This window comes from Geospiza fortis, unplaced genomic scaffold (assembly GCF_000277835.1).
Source record: "Geospiza fortis unplaced genomic scaffold, GeoFor_1.0 scaffold98, whole genome shotgun sequence".
NCBI lineage: Eukaryota > Metazoa > Chordata > Aves > Passeriformes > Thraupidae > Geospiza > Geospiza fortis.
The window spans coordinates 882,782-899,237 of NW_005054306.1; the positions used below are offsets into that span (position 1 = coordinate 882,782).

A 16,456-nucleotide genomic window follows, 5' to 3' on the forward strand; every position below is an offset into this window, starting at 1 on the left:
AAGGACAGGGAAGATCAGTCCCACAGCTTAAAAAATCCTAAGAGTGAAGAGTTGTGGAAACCAGCGAGGTTTTATTTCTGCATGTGCTCTCTTCAAGCCTGAGCTGTGTTTTGTGGTGGGTTCAGATCATTTGTTGTATCATGGGTATATAAATTATACATATGTATACATATATACATTATATATCCAGATAATGTGCATACACACATATATAAGAGATCTAAAAATATATAAGGTATGTGTGAATAATACATAAATCAGCAGGTAGTGAGTGCACAAGGGTCAGATGAGATCCCTGTGCTCTGTTCAAGTGACACATGAATGACAGGTGGGGACACGTGTCCTGCAGGGCCAGGGACCAGCAGGTTGCTGGGGCAGAGGAAGGAGTGTGAGGGCAAGTGTGTAAAACCACACGAGTCCATAGCATGCAAGGACTGCAGACCAGGAGTCAGCCATGGGAAAGGAGATGTCTTTGAAGATTCAAGTTCAGCAAATTGGATGGGCTCAGTAGGCCCACAGCCAAGGACAAGCATGGACACACCAGGAGGGAGCAGTGGAGGAGAGGGAAGAAAAACCTTTGCTTGGCTTGAAGCCAGCTCACATTATGTCTCCATCTACAGCTTCAAACAGGGGATTCGAATGCAAAGCTTGACTAATGGAAAGAGATCAAAGTGATTATTCTTTAAATCAGTTTCCTCCCTGCTGGCCCTTGAGCAGGGCTGGTGTGACAGGCAGCCAGAAGCCCCACAAGCTCCAGTGGCCATGGTGTGATCACAGTGCCAGGGATGACACAACAGATGGAAAAGCCCTAGGGCAGGGAGGTAAAGCAGGTGTCAGTATTTTCTGTCCTGGGAGGTTACAAAGGTTCAACTTCATTCATTTTTGAACCAATTTAGTTAATCTGGTGCAAATCCTTGTGTGAACACATTAAGAGCTGACTTGAGATTGACCAAAATGATGGAAACCTGCCTTGCAGAGACTTAAGGAGCTTAGACTACTTAGTTTATCCCATAGAAGGTAAAGAGTTGACTTTATTATTTCCTGCACGTCCATATGTGAAAGGGAGAGATTTGATAAGCAGACAGCTTTATAATCCAACAGGAAAAAAGAAACAAACTTTCTGGTGGGTGGAAACTGAAGCAAAACAGACTAGAAATCAAGTCTGCCCATTTTGCAAGGATGGAGTGAAGTGGAGGAATAAATTCCCAGGGGATGGAGGGACTTGGTGAACAGCTGTCAGGAAGCCTTGAAGGCATCAATTTCTCCTCTTCAGCCTCAGGACTAGGGTAGACACTCAAGAGAGTTGCTTCACTGAGCAGCCCATGTGAAACCCACATTAGCTGGCCATGTTAGGTAAACAAGGACTTGCTTCCACCTGCTTTATGGTTCACTGATTTTTTAAACCAAATGACCTTCAAGAAAAGAGTAGGGGTTTTACCTTCACCACATGCACCCGTATCCAGTAGATTTTCAGCCTTTGGCTTTCAGCAGATAAAGTGGAACTCGTCATTTTTGGTTTTTCAGTGGCAAGTGAAGGACAGTAGAGGAAAGAAAGATAAACTCTGTCAGCGCAGAGCATAAACAGAGCAGTGGATTAAAAATGGGGTCTGTGGGACCTGAGGCAAGGACAATCATCCAGAAAAAAAGATGATAGTTTTTGTAATTTGAACCTTTCTCTGGTATTCCTATGGATGCAGGCCTCAGCCACACCCAGCATATGTGAAGGATATAACCCCTCCTTCCCAAAAACATGTCGGGACACCCAGAAAGTCGTTGCCAAGAATCTCCTTGTCTTGGGAACTGAAGTGTGCCAGGTACTTGTGCCAGCAACAGGGAAGGGACTTGGCTGCTCACCACCCCCATCTCAGACCACTTTGACTGCCCACAAATGTTCCTGGTGCTAAATCAGAGTAGATGGTGTGAGACAAATATATCAGTTGACAGGTGGAATGGTCCTAAAGGAGGAACAAGAGAAAGAACACTAGGTCAGTTCCAGCTCTGTTGTTTTTCCCATTCTATACCCAATTATAGCCAATTTTTTTAACAAGACATCAAGAATTAAATTACCAATTACTGCAGTAGCTGAGTTAGCAAAGTATGTACCAAAAGCAACATGTGAAACTTTATATTATGTGAGATTCTTTTGCATATCTGCTCGGGTGGGTGTGAGTCTTGCTCCCTCTGAGTGCTGTTAGTGAATGCAGGAGATGCAGCATGTGGTGCTTTCCTGGAGGAGCTGCTTGTGCAGTCAAAATGCATCTGCAGGCTCAGGTTTGGTACAAGAATCAGCCCAGCAAAGGTGTGTCACTGTGAATGCTCCCAGCACCATGTTGTTTAATCTTGTTATATTTCTTCCCTTTGATCACTTGTTGTAGATTAATTTAATTTCTCTGTAACTAATTTAGAGCATCATACAAGGCAGTTCTCCATGCTCATTATAAGGGACTTTCCTAATTTTTTTTTAGTTAAAATTTGCCTCCCTCTTGCTTTTGCTTCAGTTTTATGAGTGTGTTAATTACTTTCAGTTATATTACTTGGAAACTCATTAGTGCATTTTTATTAAGCACATTATTTTTTGCTGTTTTATGCCATTTTTATCATTCCTCCCTTTTATTTTCCCCAAGTTTGAGCAGTGAAAATTTGAGGGACATGTTACATAGGGAGAATTCCCTTGTTGCCAAATAATATTTTGCAGATGGGTTCATGTTCATCAATTCATTTCATGTTTGCATATTACATATCATTGTCTTTAAGAGCAAAAGCCCTGAATGGGTGGTGAGGGCTTCTATTCTGGCAGTCAACAATTCTGAAAAATCACTATGCAGGAAACTCCTGTTTGACTGCATCTGTCATTACATGGAAATACAGAAACCTAAAAACCACATTATTCTCCACCGTCTCCAAGACTCATTTTAGCGTAGCTATTTGGATCCCTGCCACATTATCTTTAAAAAAAAGGGATGCCTGTACTTGTGATGTTGTTTAAAATGAATCTTCATCCATGGATTGTTAACTGTACATCCCTTATGGTCAATGGCTTAATTAAATCAGATACTGATGACCTTAAAACTAATTCAGCACTTTCATGCATACTCTTTTCTGTTTGATTCATGTCAAATACAAATGCAATGGTAAAATCTTACTCCAGCATTAACAGCTGCAGCATCCTGAAATGAAGCACAGTAGCTTGGTTCGCACACTGAAAATTAAACGGAAGCAACTTATTCTGGCACAAAATGAGAGTTGCTGGTCAGTTAACTGGAGTAAAAGGAGCCATCATGTTGCATTATGTTGCACGTGAGATGTGTTCCACAAGCTGAACAACTGAAGTATATTAACAGTTGCCTGCCCACAGTCACTATTGGATATCTCCGCACTGATTAGCAAGAATAATCTCATTGTATACTCATTAAAAGAAATTAATCAGTGGAAGACATCTTAACAAAGATGTCCCGAGTTTCTGCACCCTGGACTGTAATGAGATTTGAGAGGCATATACAGAAACCAGAACCAGCTTTCTCTGGGCTTCTATCCATGTTTTAAAACCTTAGAGAAAAGCATTCATTACACCATTTACCAAGTGGCTGAATTTGCAAGATGTTTAAAAAAATACACTTCCACCTCTGCTTTCCTTCTGCTTGCCAAGCCACCTTTCTGTGCCTGTCTGTGCTGCCCAGTGCTGCTGAGCTCAGCTCACTGCTCCTGCTGTCGTCCCCAGGTACGACACCATCACCAACCAGTGGGAGACCATCGCCCCCCTGCCCAAGGCCGTGCACTCGGCTGCGGCCACCGTGTGCGGGGGCAAGATCTACGTCTTCGGAGGGGTCAACGAGGCCGGCCGAGCCGCGGGGGTCCTGCAGTCCTACATCCCTCAGACCAACTCCTGGAGCTTCATAGAGTCCCCAATGATTGGTAAGCGTGTGTGGTGTCACAGCAGATCTCTGCGCTACAGGTATCTGAATGCCTTGTTGTGGGGTGCGAGGGGATATCCCTGTAACATATTGGCAGGGATGCGTGGATATTATACCAGAGAAGCAATTATTCAGATTTTCACTGAAGGCAATTGTCATTCATTAATACACACTAGTTACTAGCTAGAAGTGATGAGTTCAAAGCAGAGGAGAAAATAAATCAGTTAACTAGGTATGAACAATTAGCCATTTTAGATTTTAAAAATCTCCAAGTGCCGTGGAACGTCATGCTGGCATCCTGTGTTGTCCCATGTGGGCTCACAGCACTGCTCAAGTAGTTGATTACCATTCATGGGTTTGTTTAAATGCTGCCTGTCCTGTGGGAAGTGACAGGCATTCTGAACTGGGATTTATCAGTGATGTCCACAAGCATATGTGCTTCAGAGGCTGACAGCTTCAAGATGTAGTTTATTAAAACTGTGTTTATTAGTTTATGAAGCCCTTGAGCTCACCAAACATAAAGAGCAAGACAAGAAACCAGGTTTTCCAGTGTACCAGCCAATGTCAGAGGTGGTGACTTCCTTCCAAAATTAGAACAGCACTCAGAAGTTTGCAACTTACTTGCTTTCTGTGGCATTTGCACCCTGAGTGTTTAGGCTGCTTTTGGCAATGAGGTTTAGCACTCAGCCAGGCGAGGATGCTCCTGCAGGCGACAGCTGACCTGGGTCAGCTGCTCTGCACTGGGTTCTGCCAGCCTTCAGTCTGGCTGCACCCAAGTGGCCAAAGAAACAGCCCGCACACAGTTATTGCAGAGAAGCTGCTTTCAGAGTGGTTTGCCTTCACCTCCTAGTTCAGAGAATCATATAGTGGTTTGAGACCTTTAAAGGTCACGTAACCCAAGCAATAACCAAGGCCATCTTTCACTAATTCATTTTGCTCAGAGAGCTGTCCAACTTGACCTTGAAGTTTCCAGGGATGGGCCATCTACTGCCTGTCTGGGCAACCTGTTCCAGTGTTTCACCATTTCTGTTGAAACTGTGACTTCATTTTTTAAAAAATTACTGAGCCTTAGAGCAATAGGAGTAGCAAGTAAGTAATCATAGATGGACAGCTGTAAGGTATTCAGGTAAGTCCTAAGCAAAATCAGAAACTTGGAATAAGCTGCTTTTTCCTTTGCAGCTTGTTACAGCGATTCCAGCCCTTTTGCTGGGGGTCCTGGTAGATCAGGACAGGAGGAGCTGGTGCTCAGTGGCCACAGCCTCCCCTGGCAGACGGTGTGGCCGCTGCCGGTCCCACGTGCTGTGTGACACGCACAGGACGCAGCATGAGGCACCCAGAGGGAGGGTGTTAGCCAGCCAAAGGCACGTTTGTGTAAGACAGCAGCACAAACAAACCCACTGCCCAGCTTTTTCCATCACGTGGCTACAGCTATTGCTGCTCCTTTAATAAAAAAAAAAAAACTGTAAAAATGAGTGCTTTATGTAAAGTCATGTTCCTCTTCCTTACCGTAATAGTACAAGTGCCACAGGAGCTAAAGAATCATCCCCTGGGCTTGTTAGAGTCTAGCAAGTATCAACACTATGTGTGCTTAAAAAAATCTTCTTAACCATCCAGAGTTGGGTTCATCACCCATTGTTCTAATTGAGTTGTACTATTATTTCTTAATAGTACAAAAATACATTAAAGGTACTCATGAAGTTAAAAGATGGTATTTATGTTTTCTTGGGGTAAGCAAAGTTCATTAGTTAAGCTGAAGGCATAAAATAAATTATAAAACAAGGAGTTCTTTGTTGGATAATGTATAACGTCAGTTTACTTGCAAATAACACAAAGTCTGAAAAATGGCACCACCATGGTGAATGTCTGGGAATGTGAACTGGTGTAGTGCCTGATCTTCACTACAAGGCAGTGAGAATTTTGAAAATATATTTTCATTTCTCCAGCTCTACAGAAACTATAATGTCACCAGTATTTTTAAAGTATCCCCCCAAGAACTAGATGCAGTTCCAGGTACAGTGCAGACTAAAGGAAAGAGGAAGTAGAAGGAGCCTTTTGCAAAATGGAGCTGGGATCAATGCTGACAGGATCACTGCCAGGGTGCCTCTGACAGTATCAGAGCCTCTTTGTGTTGATTTGTGAGTTCCTAGGGTGTGCCTTTGAGCTAAGGCAACTGAGATGTCTGATGGTGAGTTGTTACAAAGTCACCCCAAAATCAGTGAAACCTGTTTGACCTCAAATAGGACAACAGTTTATTTAAAAACGCTTCAGGCATGCTCAGATATGCAACAGTAGCTGCAGGTATTGAAAGCAGCCAGGGTCTGTGGAGATTTTTAGACCAGTAGCACCTGTCTCAGTTCACTGTGGTATTTCATAATAGTGAGTTGAATGCAGTGTGGCACACATTTGAACCCAAAAGGTCCATCTCTGTCAAAGCATCACATGCCAGCCTAACCTAAGGCAGCACTGGTATCAGCCATGGCTCGTGTTTTGTCCAGTCTGAGTGGAGGCGAAACAGGCTGGACACTGACATCCTGCCTGTGCAGAGATGCAGACTGGGGACTGATAGAAAGTCCATGCAGCTCAGCCCTTGTTCTTCTGCCTGGAATTCTAGGAATATGCAGTGAATTCACTCCCAATTCCCATTTATTCTTTATGCTTCAGCTATCAGGAGGTGTTGGGACATGGATGCCTGTGGGCAGTAGATATGAACCCAGGCTCACTGACACGCTGCATGCAGATGCTGTGGAAGCTTTTGGGCAAGTGTTGGTCACACACATCCACATTTGGGGAGAAGGCCTTCCTCAATGCCCCATCCTCTGCCCTGTGTCAGTCCTTCCCACCTTGGAGTGGGCAGATGTTCCTGCAGCAGTGCAGCCCACAGCTGGATGTCACTGGGAGCCTCACACGGCTTTCACACTGCATGTTTGTAGTAAACCACGTTGCACATCCCCTTCTCATGTTTTTGGATGTGAAAACAAAAGTCCTACATGAGTAAATGAACCAGGGCTATGTACTTGCAGCATCTGCCTTTCCTTTTCTGGACAAGATGTCCTATATAGCTGTGCTAAAAATGTATTCCATGCCCAGCTTCCTGAGCTTTGTCTTATTTAACAAGATGGCCATAGACATGCTGAAGTCAGGGATTCTAAGTAAGCCTAATTACTTGGTCACTGCCTTTTAGTTCACATTGTGCCTTCATGACAGGGCACTAAATTATACCGTTTTTTGGTACTCTGAACAGTCAGTGTGGAATTAAAAGTGTTATTAACGTTTTTGGATTGTAAGAAAACCAGTATTTAGTTACCATGTTTATTAAATTTTTAAATCTGGTGAGAACCAGAGATCTAAGATGTGTGAGTATTTCTGGTTTCTAATCCCAGTATCTAGTTCCTCACCATACGATTTAGTCCTGTAGTATGTCAGATGTCCCACCAAAGTGGGACAGTCACAGACCAAGAATGCAAGACCTATCTAGAAAACAGCACTAGAAGCATCTGCACATTTTTACTGCACTGTTCCATGGCTTATTTTGGCTAAAATGAATAATAATAATAATAACAATAATAATTTATTTTTTGACTTTACAAGAAAAATCAGATATATGTCTTGGCACTCTCCCAAGGCCAATAGTTTGGTATTTTTGTAGGAGAATATGGCTGGCTTTCACCTGAAAGTCCCACAGCAATTAGTGTTTCATCTCATTCTTCAGTGTGTTTTTCTTTCCATGGCCAGTTCTTAGTGTTTTTCAACCTACTGAGCTTTAATTTCTTTATCACCTATTTCTCCTCTGTACATGCCATGTGCTCCCTTCAGAATTACTTTTTCCACTCCTCACTGTTTCTCTACCTATTCTCTGCCCTTTGCCCTGCAAAATCAGTATTTTTGTGTTGCTGTTTATTCAATGTCCTCTTCATTCCTACCTCTCCTTCATCTCAATGGCTGTTCTTTTTCCAACACTCTGAAGGTCACCAACATGGTGCCCATAAATTTGATGCTAAAGTTGCCCTGTGGTGGCAGGTGGAGCCTCCTGCTTTTGCATGGTCCATGCCCACCACACATACACAAAATGTGGTGTTTGCAAGTGAGGACACTCCACTGTGGGGTCTCCAAGGAGGGTTTGCTCAAGGGTCAGTGGGGAATCCATAGGACTGGCAGCCAGTTGTGTATCTGGAAGAGATCAGCTCCCAGGAGAGCTCTGAGCCTGCAGGGTGACATCCAAGCCCTTACTGATCATGCAACAGCTTCACCTGGGCCTCACGAGCTATGTTCAGGATGAGATCACAGTCTCCTGGTTATCCTGAGGCCGTGCCATTCTTGAGCTTGTCTGCAGGGTGTTCAAGGAGGAGAAGAGGCACTTACTATTAAAAGCGGGCTTAGTTTGTATTAACCAAACTCCTTTCTCTAATCTGCTCCATCAAGTGCATCAACCTCCCCACTGGGCACCCACAGCTGCCAGGAGACAATTTGGTTGGAGTTCTGCCTGGACTGGTGGCCCTCCTGCATTTCCTCCTCCCAATAAAAATGTTTAACCAGCTTGGTTATAATAACCTTTTTCTGTATGAAGTGCTGCTGTCATTCACTGCAGTGCCCCTTCAGTCTCTGACCGAGTGCATTACTGGGAGGCAGTGTGAGGTCTTTGAGCAATCACAGAGGGAAAACAGGACTGTGCTGCTTGGACATGTAATGTAGGGAGAGATGCGAGAGCCATGGACACATCCCCAGGGCAGCCTGTCCTCCCTAAGTGAGGAGCACAGCAGCAGGTTAAATCATCAACCCCACATGAAGGACACCTCTGGCTCAAGGATTGCTATGGAGTGCACACTCCTTCCTCCAATGGCCTGTCCCAGAATAGAACAACTGGCTAATCTTCCTGTAGCAACAGAAAAGGAGAAGGATGTTACCATGTTGTCCACTTGGAGAGAAGATTACCTTATACCTATTATTTCATTTACATTTATTCTGCCTTCTAATCTCAAGTGTGTTTGCTGACCTGGACAAATCCCATTTAAGATTTTCCAGCCTGAAATGGATTACTATATCAAACAGCCTCAACACTTACACTTTGGAGAGGAAAGGAGGCTGCTTTTCTGTTTCCATGCTTCCTCTCCCCTCTCTTCGTTTTCTCCAGCAGCCTTTTGAAATACCCAGTGGTCCCGCTGTATCCCACAGAAGCCTCTGACATAGAAGCTCCTCTCCAGCTTGCTGCACATTGGCCAAAAGCCCAACCAGAACATGCTTTGCAAAACTAGGCTCCCCAGCAGCTACCTTGCGCTGGGACCATGTTAAGGACTTCAAACAGTGACAGAAATTGGAGTCTCCTGAGAGTTTGCATGAGCATACCAAGCCCTGAAAAAGACACCACCACAGGAGGAGTGCGGGTTGCACCTGGGACGAAGTACAGTTAAAGATTGAAGGTGGTCATTCACACCGAAGTGTCACGAATGATGACTTGAGGTTTCCAAAATCCTGGTATCCATGAACAATTTCTGTCCCCAGGGTCACAAAAAAAAAAAAAAAACCAACCCCAAAACTGCTTCCTCTCTACCTGTTTCTTGAGGGGCTGTCCCTCATGTCTTTTTGCTGTATCTTCATCAGTAACTAGAGACTTTTCTGTGAACAGCTCCCTTTCTGAAAGAAACAGCAAAGATTTTTTTGTTTCTGTGTCTCAGACTTACTTGATAATCAATTTATGAAATTAGAGCAAAAGACAAAAGCAGTGAAAAGACAACAGATAGGAGATGTATTGAAAAATTGATGAGTATCAAACACGATTGCCTCTTAAAAAAGGAAGAAAAAGAATATCAGACTGTCTGCCTATTCAAAAAGGAAAAAAAAAAAGTCACTATAAAAATACCCAAGGGGTTTCCCTCTCGTTCTTTAACAAAAAGAAATGTGAAGGCAGTGATTCAGTCCCCTGAGAAGTCACTGTTTCTGCCGTGAGGGAGCCCCAAATAATTTCCCTGAGAGATTTGGGAGCTGAGGGGATTTTTTTTAATGTGCAAGAGTTTCATTCTCCTTCAAAACAGTGCTAGTCAGAGAAAAAAAAACACCCAGGAAGATGTGATAATTAAATATGGAAAACTTCTAGTGAGTGTCTTAAGTGGAAAAAATGTCACATATGCAAGTCTGATTTGGAAAGGGATGCGAGCTGGGTTGTTGGGATAGATAAGCCTTTCTGATGAATTACAGTGGCTTAGTGGCACAGTGAAGAAACTGAATACTCCTTGTTCTATTTTCTGGATGAATTAGTTTCTTGCCATCTGTTCCCAAGGATCAGTGACATTTTCCTAATACAGCCATGGTTTTTTGACATATGCCTGTAGATACTCGGCGTAGTAGGAGCTCAACTTTAACCCATCACACGGGTTCTGTCTGTTTCCCTGCTGGGTGCTTCACCCCTGTAGGTCCCCCGGGCACGTGCCAGTGTGGGGTGGGATGAACTGAGCCACACCACCCCATGGCCATGCTGGGACAGAAACAGACAGCACAAAACCATTCTTTCTATTTTAGTTTTACCAGCTGAAACTGCAGTTAAGGGGATACCTCTCTTCTGGAGATGTTCATCAGCTTTTGCTTAGCTCCTGTCAAATTAAATCTCTGTTAAATATTTAATGGAATAAGGTAGTTTTACAAGAACCTCAGGGTTACAACACACCATGCAAGAGGTAAGCAAATCCCAAAATAAAGCTGCCGGATCTGGTTTAAGCCCATCCTTTTTTGTGTTCCTAAAAGGACACAGTCATAATGCTGTAGCTTTGGGAGGAACATATAAACCCCTTTGGTGTTATGTAGAGGCTGCTATCAGAGATGCAAGAGCACAGTAAAGGTGGTATCTCACCTCCTCTCCAGCTTCTGCCTGCAAGTCCCCTTGGGAGGAGGCTGCAGGGGCTGAAACCAGCAGGATTGTGTCCAGTCTGATTCCTTGCTGGAGATGCAGGGGGATCAACCTTCCCTGAGCACATGAAAATGCAGATTTTGGAAAAGCTTTAACTTACATATAACTACAAATGGAGAAATTTTATTTGTCCCCCGACCCCAGGATGGCCTCCCAGGAAACATGCCCTTCACACCCCAAAGGGCTAAGCCACCTGCCTCTTAAAGAACTGGTTGTGAGGCTTATTTTAACTCAAAGAATGTATTTTCCCATCCTTTGTTCCCAGGCACTACTGACTGGTTCCACAGAAATGTTGATTAAAAAACTGTATCTCATCAAGACAGACATCATCATGAGAAATTTCAGCCCAACTGGCTCATATTTAATAATGTGCATATGGCATGCTAGCAGCATAAGGGACAAGCCAACTAATTAGATTAGAATTATTTTATTCAATAATTTATGATCAGTTTTACTAATATTTCTAATAATGCCACAGCTAACAAGAATTTTAAAGTGTCCTCAGAAAATCTGATTGAGCTTGACGCAGGATGAGAGATTTGCTTAATTTCAAACTCCTAACCTCACACAGTTTGTTGCTAAATTACAGGACTGCTTGGAGATACACACACATCTGAAAATAAAAATGCAGGTGAATTTATGAGACAGATAAAGGTGAAAAAGAAATCAGGTCTCAGAAAATCTTCTGGAAATGCATGGGTGACATTCCCACAAGCAAAAGCACAATATAAAAGAGTTTCAACTATTGGATATTATTAAGGGGGTCTCTGTGCTGTGGGTTTCTGCTATACTTAGCTGCTGCACAGGCATGGGAAGCACCTGAGCTAAAATTTGCAGCAATTCAAAATTCTGAAAAAATCTGACATCTTAATTTCTTATGTAACTGTGGAACTTTCTTGGTGACTCCATTACGCTTCAGGAGAAGATAATTGTTCTTTACCAGTTTAGAGGGAGGCACATACTGGGGGATGAAGAAGTGATGAACTTTAAAAGTGCCTTTGAGAACTTGGAGAGAGGAGAACAAAACCAGGAAAGGTTTCCTCATTTTTCTTTCCCGACATCTTAATTTCTTATGTAACTGTGGAACTTTCTTGGTGACTCCATTACGCTTCAGGAGAAGATAATTGTTCTTTACCAGTTTAGAGGGAGGCACATACTGGGGGATGAAGAAGTGATGAACTTTAAAAGTGCCTTTGAGAACTTGGAGAGAGGAGAACAAAACCAGGAAAGGTTTCCTCATTTTACTTTCCCTAGCCTTGGAGGTTTAGAGAAACGTGACTTATCTATAAATAAGGGGAATGTATAAATAAAAAAACAGTCTCCAAACCTGAGCCTAAAACTGATCTCAGTGTTGCTTTCCATTGACAGATAACAAATATGCTCCTGCAGTCACTCTCAATGGGTTCATCTTTATTCTTGGAGGAGCTTATGCACGAGCAACCACCATCTATGACCCAGAGAAAGGCAATATTAAAGCAGGTCCCAACATGAACCACTCCAGGCAGTTCTGCAGGTGAGAAAAAATATTAAAATGGAATTACCGGTGCCTTAACATTTTCTGTCGATAAATAAGCTACTACAAGTGAAGGGGAGAGGGGAAGGGAGGTGTGAACCATTTGGGGTTTTTCCTCATCTCTTTTCTGTACGTGCTCAGGCACACAGCATTTCCCAAAGTGTGCATTCAGCAGTCTGTTATGGTTCACGTGTCTCCTCACGTTCAGGCACGATGGATCATGGGGTGGGATGTGAGTTGGGCTCCTCCAGTGATTACAGGAATGCTGTTCTCAGTTTGCCATGTGCAACTAGAGGATGACAAATACCCTCTGTAGGAGAGACCACCATAATGTGGAAGGTTTTTGCTAACCAGCTAAAAGATCCTTGAAAGAAAAAGAATCCTGAGTAAGCACTACACACGGATATTAATTACTATTATTTATTAGGTGCTTGTGATTGCTTTTCGGGCTCCCTTCCCTGATTGTGGTCTCAAGTTGAACAAATTTCACCAATTGCCTGACAAAAATAAAACTTGGCAGCCATTGCAGGTACTGGCAGCACTTAAAGGCCTTTTAAATAGTTTTACATGGCTGCTACTGAAAGACGGGCTTGTTCTGCGCTGTGCACAGCCAGCCTTTCCCAGAGCAGATTCCCAGGCTGGGGAAGGGCTGAGCTGCTGGTTTCCCTGGAAAAGCCACAGCTGGGCTCTAGACACTGCCACAGGCACCAGGTGAGGGTTTTTCATCCATGTCTGATGCAGCAGCACCCTGAGGAACTGAGCCAAGGCAGGGTGGAGGGGCTGTGCTAGGCGCTGTCCTGACAAAGCACTGGCTGAGGTGGGAGGAAGAGCAGCAATGGGCAGCAGCAGGGCCCACAGCAGACCCACATCTTCCAAATATTCAGCCAACTGCACATTGCTCCAGGAGTGTCCCTGGCCCCCATCCTACTGTTGGAAAACACCTCCATGTTTTAACTTGGATTTAGCCTTTCACTTCAATGCACACGAGAAAATACCTTTTAAGAAATCATGCTCAATTTTTCTCTTTTTGCTGTTTTTTTTTCTCATTTTCACCTTTTTCCCTTCCTTTTATTAATTTAAGGGGCACCCTCTCTTGGCTGCTGGAGCAGATATTGCTGTAAGCAGAGCGGTCAGAGGACCAGCTCTGTCCCAAGCCAGCTCCATCCCAGCGGCTGCTGCCCTGTTCCCCTGCTAAGGAAACATCCTCCCAGTCCCTCCACTCCAGCAGGAGGCAAAGCAGGATGAGTAGTGCAGTGCTCAGGCGGCATATAATGATATTTTTCTCCTGAAACCTAGAAATAACAGGCACAATACCATACAGTATTAGAGCCCTAAGCTGTAAAATGAAACATGAGGGATTTGGACATTTGATACATTCCTGCATCTTCCCATCCATCATAGAGAGGGATGAGCTGCTCTTTGAACATCTTGGGTTTGTAAAAAGTGACAAGAATCTGTTAAATATACAAGAGAAATTGCGTGGCTGATTTCAGCTGTTGGCTGAGCACCTCACCTGAAAACTTGCCAGGGTTTCTGACATGAAGGGATGCTTTGCTCTGCACCCTGCAGAACAGAACGACCAAGGAAAGTGAACCAGTGACCTAAATACTCCCTAGTGCTTAGGCACCATAATAATGGGCTTTGTTTAAGTAAAATTTGCCACCCATCCATAAAAAGTAACTTCAAACTTTTAAATGACATTTTTTTCTAATGCCTAAAGCAACGGTGGTCAGGAAACCTACATTTATAGTGGAATGGTCACAAAAAAAAATACATATAATTGGAAGCAAAAAAGGCACCATTTCAAAGATTCTTGAATGCACTGGGAAACAGTCAAGGAAAAATATTTCAGCCTGAAGACATGTAAAGCTTGTGACAAAACCTAAATAAATCAGTGTGTGTGGAAATCGGGAAGATGGGTGATCAGCAGTAACAAACAGGTTTAAAACCTGCTGCTGCTACAGGAGGCTGAGGGAGCCAGTGCTGAGGGCTGACGGGAGTAAAAAGAAAGGCACTTAAAATTTGGGGGACAAAATTTGTAATTTAAATCAGTTATAAAACCACTGCTGATGACAGTGATGAGGTAGCAAAGTAAAACACAGACCAATTGGGTAGGTGTTTTTCATATGTATTTGGAAGGATACAAGGAGGTTTGGTTCTGTGTTCTGCTGTGAGGGACCAAAAGCAGTTACTGTTGGCAGCAAGGAAAGATGGGAACTCTGAAATTTTATTCTCAGATCCAGCAATGCAGCTGTCTTAGACACAGATGTCTTTAGAGACTTCATTGAGAAGCTGATTGAACCACTAATGTTGATTTTTAATAACTTTTCAAGTTGAGGATGGATCAGGGCACTGCCAGAGTGTTTCTGTACTGTCAAAAGGTGAAAAGGAGAATTTCAGTGCAGCAATTAATTTTGCAAAGTGCCAGCATCAAGGTAAGTGGTCTCACTTAGCCTCATGTTGGTCCTCTGCAAAATACCAGAGTGGTTAATTTGGGATTTCATCAACAAATAACTAGATGCTAATAAAATAATGAAGATCAATCAATGCACTTTTCTAGAAAATGAAGCTTGTTAAACCACCCTATTATCACAGACTCATTTAGATTTGAAAAGACCTCTAAGGTCCTCAAATCCAGCCATGAACCTGACACTGCCAAGTCCACCAGAGGTGTTGGGAAGCCTGGTTCTTTGTTTTGGTTTGTAATACAGCATGCCTGGCTGCTAAATACAACTTTGATGCTGTAATATACTGCAATTTCTCCAAGGTATTTGGCTGGCATTATATGGAATTAACAAGGCACATGGTAGAGAGATTAAATCTGCTTCACTGACAGATCTCAAAGTGTAGTTGTTAATGAGAAGGTATCATTCAGCAAGACCACTGGTAGCAAGCACTTCTTCTTCTCCAATGCTATTTAATACATCTATCAATAATCCAGGTAATAGAAAATCTCTCCTGATAAGACTGCAGGGGGCTTAACACTTACTGGGTACAAAATATTACAGAAGGAGCTATTTTATCAGTTCCCTGAATATCTCTGTTGAACTGTCTCAAGCCAGCAGTGGTATTTTAAATACAAGTAAGACACAGAGCAAGCACACACTATGCACACTCTATGCACACTCATAGCAGCCCTGCTGCCTTAGAAAGCCAGGCTCTCAGAGGAGGACATAAATGAGATCACTCAGAGCAGCACAACATGAGCTTGCATCACAGTGCTCTGGATAAAAGGTCACTGCAATATTGGGGATATAAAACATGCCCCAGCACCAAAATGAAAACAAACTGAAGCTGGGTAGAGTGAGTGCTGCTGTATACAGTGCTGGGAGACGAGTCCTGGGTCCTGCATCAACATGTGGAAATACCAGCAGAAGTTCAAAGGGAAGCTGCCAAAATGACCCCAGATTGCAAATCAAACCTTTGACATGAAACTCGAGGAGTTTATCAAAGAAAGGCTGAGAGGTGTCTTGATCACTGGGAGCAAATGGAGAAGCTTTCAGTCTCGCAGACAAAGGCGTAGCAGGTCACAAGGGCTGGAATGGAAAGTCAAGTTACACATCTCATAAGTGAAGCACTTTTCCAACAGCAAGGATAATTAAACAGAGAAGCAGCAAGGGAGGGGGTGAACTCACCAACACTCGCTGTTTTTAAGAGGAGATTAGATACATTTCCAGGAGAGATGCTGCCTGGGGAAATGTCCATGGCCTGCGTATACACAAGCTCAGATTAACTAGGCACAGAGGTCCCTTCTGACCTTAGCCTGTGAATCTATAAATTCCTCATTCCACTCATTAGCATGGATCACAAAAAGCATGGTTTAAAAGCAGCAACATAAACAACTTAAAAATTAACTGCATGCTATTGATCTCCTCTCACCAGGAATCACTCAATACTGAATTTGCTGGGAAAAATCTTGACCGCATCACTTTTGTTTTTATCTGCTTTGTTTCTACATGTTAGTCATGAGGGAGCATGATAGCCTCAAGCAGAGGGAAAAGAAATGTGTGTGACATTCCCTGCCTGTGAAAAATTAAAGGTCCATTCAAATGGTTTTAATATCAAGTTAAATTACTTTTAATGAAAAATGAAAAATAAATGGTTCAGTTCTCCAGCTCACAATCAACAGAAGAGCAA

General features: G+C 43.2%; 1 protein-coding gene across 2 annotated transcripts in view; it reads left to right on the forward strand.

The window, feature by feature from the left end:
* KLHL29 (kelch like family member 29) overlaps positions 1-16,456 on the forward strand; it is a 71,955-nt gene that overhangs the window by 45,804 nt on the left and 9,695 nt on the right. Inside the window, exons 7-8 of one of the 2 annotated variants that reach the window (XM_031066637.1) lie at positions 3,719-3,912; positions 12,175-12,319. In XM_031066637.1, coding sequence (XP_030922497.1) covers positions 3,719-3,912; positions 12,175-12,319 — 339 coding nt within the window. The remainder of the gene's footprint in view (positions 1-3,718; positions 3,913-12,174; positions 12,320-16,456) is intronic. The other variant, XM_031066638.1, reaches the window with a different exon arrangement.